The sequence below is a fragment of the Helobdella robusta genome (genome assembly GCF_000326865.2).
Source record: "Helobdella robusta unplaced genomic scaffold HELROscaffold_26, whole genome shotgun sequence".
NCBI lineage: Eukaryota > Metazoa > Annelida > Clitellata > Rhynchobdellida > Glossiphoniidae > Helobdella > Helobdella robusta.
In genome coordinates this window covers 871,031-878,530 of record NW_008704349.1, presented here as the reverse complement: position 1 = coordinate 878,530, position 7,500 = coordinate 871,031, and the positions used below count along the sequence as shown (strand labels likewise).

General features: G+C 31.7%; 2 protein-coding genes across 2 annotated transcripts in view; one reads left to right on the top strand and one right to left on the bottom strand.

Annotated features, from left to right (window-relative positions):
- The window catches only part of HELRODRAFT_79810 (hypothetical protein), a gene marked incomplete at both ends in the record, with an annotated part of 1,232 nt that extends 1,193 nt beyond the window's left edge, over positions 1–39 (bottom strand). Inside the window, one exon of the mRNA XM_009019945.1 lies at positions 1–39. This exon is cut by the window's left edge and continues 91 nt beyond it. Coding sequence (XP_009018193.1) covers positions 1–39 — 39 coding nt within the window.
- A 1,505-nt stretch (positions 40–1,544) lies between these two features.
- Positions 1,545–5,004, top strand: HELRODRAFT_173329 (hypothetical protein; the record flags this gene model as incomplete). Its single annotated transcript, XM_009019944.1, has 7 exons — positions 1,545–1,613; positions 1,846–1,944; positions 2,130–2,239; positions 2,413–2,486; positions 2,585–2,658; positions 2,768–4,619; positions 4,874–5,004. 7 exons carry the CDS (start codon positions 1,545–1,547, stop codon positions 5,002–5,004), a joined length of 2,409 nt encoding a protein of 802 aa, XP_009018192.1.
- Positions 5,005–7,500: the final 2,496 nt, after the last annotated feature.

The following is a 7,500-nucleotide window of genomic DNA, read 5'->3' as shown; positions in this document are numbered from 1 at the left end:
TTGTATGTACTTGCATTTATATGCTATGCATGTAAGTCCTATAAAAAATAGAAATTATTATTATTAATATTATATTAAAATTTAAATAAATAACTTTAATATTTAAATTATTGCTATCCGTTAATGATTTGTCACCAATGCAATCAAACTTGTTTAGTATGACCAGCAAATTGAACATCTATTCATTCAATCCATATAAGTCATTCATTCATTCATTCATTCGTTCATTCACTCATTCACTCTTTTATTCATCCAATTCTTTCGTGCACTCATTCATTCCTTAGACCTTCAGAAGTGATGAAAGATTGCTTGCATAGTAACAACTTAACAACGTTGGGACATTTTCTAGAAACTTTCCTCAGAGAAACATCTGTGACAGCATTGGACTTTTGAAAGCTTAACTTCAATATTTTTAAATCATCTGAGAGAAACTACAATGAAAAAATATGAAACAACTTATCTGATTAAGTTAATCAAATATTAACTTTTTGTTTTATAAATACAAAAGTATATGTACAGAAGCTTGCAAATTTCATTAATTATTACAAATCTTTTGATTAAAACACATCAAAATATGGAAATGAAATGACGAAACTAATGAAAACTAATTATTGCCAGCAAATGATAACATACATTCATAATATTAACCTATAATTGTAATAATAAAATTATAACATATGTTCATAATATTAACCTATAATATAATTGTAATAATAAATATAGCTACTGACCAAATCTATGTTTGTGTCTGTAATGAGGCCTTTGTTTGTCAAGGCCATATAAACTTTTGACTTCAAAGTCTTAGGAAGATTGAAAAACTCCTCACAATTTACCAGGTGGTCACTTTTCTCTACCAACTTTGTAATTTTTGATAAAGAACTGTGTGTGTTTTATGAAAAATTAATGAAAAGTTCACGAAAAATTGATGAAATAAATGAAAATTCAACAAATAAGAACAAACTGATATCATTATCATTACAATAAAAGTTAGTTTTTTAATTAATTAAAAATTTTAAAATTAAAACCGTTTTATACACTTTTTCAAAAGACACTGATAAATTTTTAAATTAAACTTAATCTAAATTGCGGAATATCAGAAATGGTACAATAACATAGTTTTACATGATTTTTATTACAGAAACCGTACCAACCACAGCAGAAGAGTGTCAACTCGACTTTTAGCCATTTTTTGGACGTTTTTGAAAGCCTATTTTAACAAGAATTTACTATTTATTTATTTTAAAAGTGTGTAGGAGGCTATAGCAACAGAAATTAAAAGTAAAATGGCATAAACGGTTAAAAAATTATTAAAATTGATGAAACCTTGTTATAAAAGTATAATTAATTTTGAATAATTGACAAAAATGTAATTTTATAAGTAATTTGGTATTAAAATATAGGTTGTTTAATTTTTCCAAAACAAATTTCGCTGCTAGCTGCACTTAGGTTTATAAACAAGTCACTAAATTTTCATCTCAAAAGTTGCAATTTTCATCAATTTTTTGACTTTTTATCACGTATTTATTTATTTTATTCAATTAAAAATGTCCTCCAATGTCAAAAAGAAATTAAACTGCAAAATTTCATCAAAAAATATTCAAGACACAGCTAAGGTAATTGAGTTGTTATTGATTCTCATCTGAATTGGGAAAAAAAAATTTCCGTCAAAAAAAATTCTCACAAAATGAAACATCAAATTGGTTACAGATGTTCATTTATACATTTTCACACACATTTAATATTTAATTAACCAAGTCTTTCATTTATTTGAATATTATTTATAAATTCAGTAAATTTAGTTTTAGTTATTAGTAAGTTTTTTTAAAATATGTTTTGCATCCCCAGAAGAAAAAGATCAAAAATAATAATGGTAAGAAAACCACGGACTGGTTAAAGAGTCTTTTGACGTCTGCAGATTCTAAATTAACCGAAATTAATATGAAAGTATGTGCTACCAATAAGCTATTGCTGTTGTATGTATGACTGTATGTATGTGTTCTCTGTTGTATAAATATGAAAGATACAATGACAACTGAGATCTAATAATTTATTTTTTTTCATCATCACAATATTTTGATTTTATTACTATTCTTCATTATTATTATCATCATCATCATCTTCACTTATAGGCAATAGTCAATGAAGCTAATTTTAAAAGATTACCAAGCTATCTTCAGCATCATCTGGTCAAGTTGTTACCTGTCTGTGATCAAGTCCACGATGATTTAGGGAATTTAGTGTAAGTAGGGATGTGTTTCTTTGTTCTGATTTTGCTTCGCTATCTTTGTTTCTCTCTGAAGCTCATCTGTAAATTAGTAAATATTTTTAACAAAATTTATTGGAAACAAGCTGTTAAAATTTTATAGTATTTTTTCTTCTACATAGTATATAACAGGTAACAATTTTTTTCAGGCCAAGCTGTGAAGCACTCACAAACGAATTCTTCACAAAATCTTGTGAAGACTGGAAAGAAAGATTGAGTGAAGGTACAAAGTCATGTAACTATAAATTATGTTATATTATATTATAAATGTTATTTTGATTAATTATTGTTGTTGTTATTGTTGTTTTTATTTATTTTTAGGCTGTTTCACCGATGACATGAGGCAGTATATGAACATCGAAAAAAGTCGCCAACAGTCGGCCGATGTATGGAAGGTCTGTCATCATTTTTTCATTCCATTATTATTTTTTTGTTCCAATTATTACAAATATTATTATCATTATTTTTCATCATATCTACTTTCATCTTTTGATTTCGACACAGATTAAACACTTCCAAAGCAGCCACCAACATGTCGACACCAACATCAACAATAATAATAACAATAGTAACATTAATAACAACAACAACAATAATAATAATAATAATTACAACAGTGACATATATAATAGCCAGAGCACCAATCATATTGAAGGTAATGGTATTGTACCAAAAGACGTAAACATTTTAGCCAGTGAGAGTTGTCCAAACATTTACTCAAACGCTAATATTAATAATGGTAATAATAATAATAATAATAATAATAATAATAATAATAATAATAATAATAATAGTAAAAATTTAGCATCTAAACATGATGAGTATAATAATAATAATGGTGATGTTAATTACGATGTAAATTATGATGATAACTTTGTAAGTGATTTTTGTTATAGTCAGAAGTTATATAATTCTACCACTACTACTACTACTTCTGCTACTACTAATACTAATACTTCTACTAGCAATAATAAAAAGAAGAACAATGATAATAATAATAATAATGAGAGTTCAAAGTTCACATTAGTATATAATGGCAAACTTGCCGGAGATAAGAAGCGAGCTAAAAATAAAGTCAGTAACGACGTCATCAGTAACAATAATAATAATAATTGGGAGAAAGATGCCACGGCTGCAGGAGCCCTGAGCGTTTTGAAGAAAAGGAAACTGAAAGTTGACAGGAAGAACAACAACAATAGTAATAATAACATTAGCGCCAATAAGAAAAAGAAGAATAATAACAAAAATAGTAGAGATGACGGTGAGGTAAAGACGGAGAGTAAAAGTGAACTTAATATTACGAAAGATGAGATGCTAGTTACATCCACCCAGGATGGATACAATGATGCTGCCGATAAAGCCGCTCACGTAAGTGAAGCTGGTAATTTCGACCTCAAAATCAAGATACCGAAGACTATACTTAGGCAGAGGTTGAAGAGTAAAATTAGTATGAATTCTGGAAGTTTGAAATTAAGGTGCCAAAAATATATTGACGAGGGTAAAGAATTGAAGAAGGGAAACCAGCAAAATATCGACGAAAAATCAATCTCACAGTCCCCGGCAACTGTCAATCAAACCTTTTTGACGCTACACTCCCCAGAACTGGTCAGTCAAAAATCCGCGCAGCAAGTGATGATGATGAAGAAATTAGGTATTAGTGAAACGAGTCTGACATCTGGCGCGGGTTATTTCCTGAATAATAATAATAATAATAACAACAACAATAATAATAATAATGATAATAATAACTATAATAGTAATAATAATAATAATGATAATAATTCAGTCGAAAGCATTGTTAGATGCGAAGTTGAAGATATGAGATACGCGAATAACGACGGCGACGATGATGAAGATGAAGCAGTCGACAGTGGAGTTTATTATTATTTAAATAAAATTAGACAAAATAAGCAGCTACAGCAGCAGCAGCAGCAACAACAGTTGCAGCAACGACAATTGCAGCAACAACAACAATTGCAACAACACTTGCCTCTCCCAGCAAAAGATTCTTTAGGCAACTCCAGCGAAAACGATGATGTCGGTTATAATCATTGTGTTTATCAACAACTAAAGCAGCCATTCGAAGATAAACAACAACAACAGCAACATTTGAGTCATCAACAACAACACCAGCAACAACATCATCAAATGTTTCCTCTGAGAAATAGTTACGACAGTAACATCATCACATTAGTCGACTTGATGAGCAATAGAACTAAATTTCCCTCGCCATCTTCATCATCATCACCATCATCATCGTCGTCATCGTCGTCTGTATCTCAATCATTACCGTCATCATCATCCTCACCACCAACTCACTTGCAACTGAAGTCACCATCGTCGTCATCATCATCATGTAAGTCATTTATGCTGCTACCATTTAGTCTTATCCAGTCATCATCATCGTCAACATCAGTATCATTATCAGCAAAAGTTTCAGCTAAACCATCCACAAAAATACTTACCTGTATAAATGCTTCTACTAAAGACAACATCAGTGACTACAAAACATTGAAAGCAGCTACAACAGTAGCTACAGCAACTACAGCAGCAGCAGTTACAGAATCGACAAATGAATCTTTTGATAGCTTTGTTGCTAATTTTCTGCAGCAAACAGAGAAACTGCTGACAGAAACAATCTCAAAAAACAACAAATTCGTTACGGCAACATCAACAACCGCAACAACATCGACCACTACAACAACAACAACAACAACAACAACCACAACAACATTAACTAAAATTTCCAATTTAAATCCTAATTTTTCATACTCCGATCAAATCTACAACTACAACAACAACATCAATAACAACAACCTTTCTACCTTTTCAAACACCAACGTCACCACCAACAACAACAACAGCATCAACAACAACATCAACAGTAGCATCATCAACAACAACAAAGTTAATCTCAGCAACAACATCATAGCCATCAATCCATCGCTGAAGCACTTTTACAACAGTCTTTTGCTAGACTGCATCAACAACCCAACAACGACAACGACGACAACATCATCAACAACAACAACTCTTTATAATGATTACACACCATATATATTAATAAATGCCGAACTACCTTATCAACATATGACGCCATTAACAACGACAGCAACAACTACAAAACTATCAAATCAATCATCGACAATATTTTTACAACATCATCGACAGCTAAACACACAATCTAAACATACAACGACAACAACAACATCACCATCATCATCATTATCAGTAGCGTCATCCTCATCATCATCATCAGTAACGTCTTCATCATCATCAGTATCGTCATCTTCATCATCATCATCGTCGTCGTTATTATCGCAAAGACAGCATATTAGTCATCTCTTGGCTAACAAAGTCAAAATTAAGTCAACTACTTTCACTACCGGCATTAATTGCAACAACAACAACCAAAATAACAACAACAATAATAATAACAACAATAATAACCAACAAAATAACCAACAACAAAGTAACAAACAACACAATTATAATGATTAAAGTAGCAATATTAAACCCCTCATCAAAAAAACCTTTAAAAATTTTTAAAACTCAGTAAGAAACGCACCCCCGGTGACCGTCATAAAAATTATCATCATCGTCGTCGTCACCATCATCGTCATCATTACTCCAGGGTAGTCACTGCTATCTGGACCAGGGTGTTCTATACATTATCAAACAGTCATCATCATCGTCGTCGTCATCATCATCGTCGTCATCATCATCATCATCATCGTCATCATCATCGTCATCAGTAGTTGTTAGGCAGCCGACTTTAAAAACGTTACTGACATCTCCATCTCCATCATCGTCCCCACCATCCTTGTTATCTTCTTCATCTTCATCTTCTTCTTCATCGTCGTCCTCTCCTGGCTTCAAAAACGCCGGCTCTTCATCCAATTTACCTTTATTCCTCGTGCAAGCAGACGATGACGTCACCGTCACCACAAACAACAACAAAAATAACAACAACAGCAACAACAACGGCAATGACACCTTAAGCAAACACAAAAAAGTAGTTAAACTCAGTAGCGTCGGCAGTTACTGCAGTAGCGACAAAAATAATCACATTAAGAGTAATGTAAATTCCTCAGTTAGCACTAAAACAACAACTACAACCAATATGGCAAACATTAACAACAGCAATAATAATGCTAATGATATCTATGATAGAAAAATAATCAGCATCAACAACAACAGCAACAACAACAACAATGCCACTAGCAGTTCGTCATCATTCGTGGATCGAAGCCTACAGCAACAAATACAACAATTGTTACAACAACAGCAACAACAACAACAGCTTCAGCAGCAACAACAACAACAGCTTCAGCAACAGCAGTTGTTACATCAACAGCAGCTTCAACAACAGCAGCAACTTTTCATACAAAATTCTCCAGTTCAAATACTAGTACAACAGCCTCATCATCATCATCATCAACAGCAGACTCAGCAGCAGCAACAACAACAATATATACAATTACAAATGAATCAACAATTGCAACTTTTACAACAACAACAACAACATACGTCGCACATACAACAACAACAACACACGTTACACATACAACAACAGCATACGCCACACATACAACAACAACATACGCTACACATACAACAACAACATTCGTCACACATTCAACATCAACAACAACAACAACATTCGTCACACATTCAACATCAACAACAACAACAACATATGCTACACATTCAACATCAACCACAACAAAATACGTCACACGTACAACAGTACCAACAGCAGCAACAACCTCAGTTCATATTACACAACCCGCTAGCTGGCTACGTAATCTTGCAAAACAACACCAACAACAATAATAGCAATAATAACAATAACAGTGACGTCACAATCGTTAATAACAATAATAACAACATTTTTAGAGTTAATGATAATAATAATAATGATGATAACGCCGAAAATGGTAATAATATACTGTACCTCACTCTACCATTCAGCAACATTTCATGAAGTAGAAACAAGACGATAATGCTTCTTATATATATATTATATGTTAATTATGATTTAATCATTGTTATTGTTGTTATTATTGTTGTTGTTGTGATGTTATTATTATTATTATCAAATATTTGCCTCTAAAGAATTCTATACATATATATGTATATGTTGGTAATAGACCATAATTTTTACAATATTCTATAAATTCTACCGAATGTTTGGCAATAATAATAATAACATCACAACAACAACAATAATAACA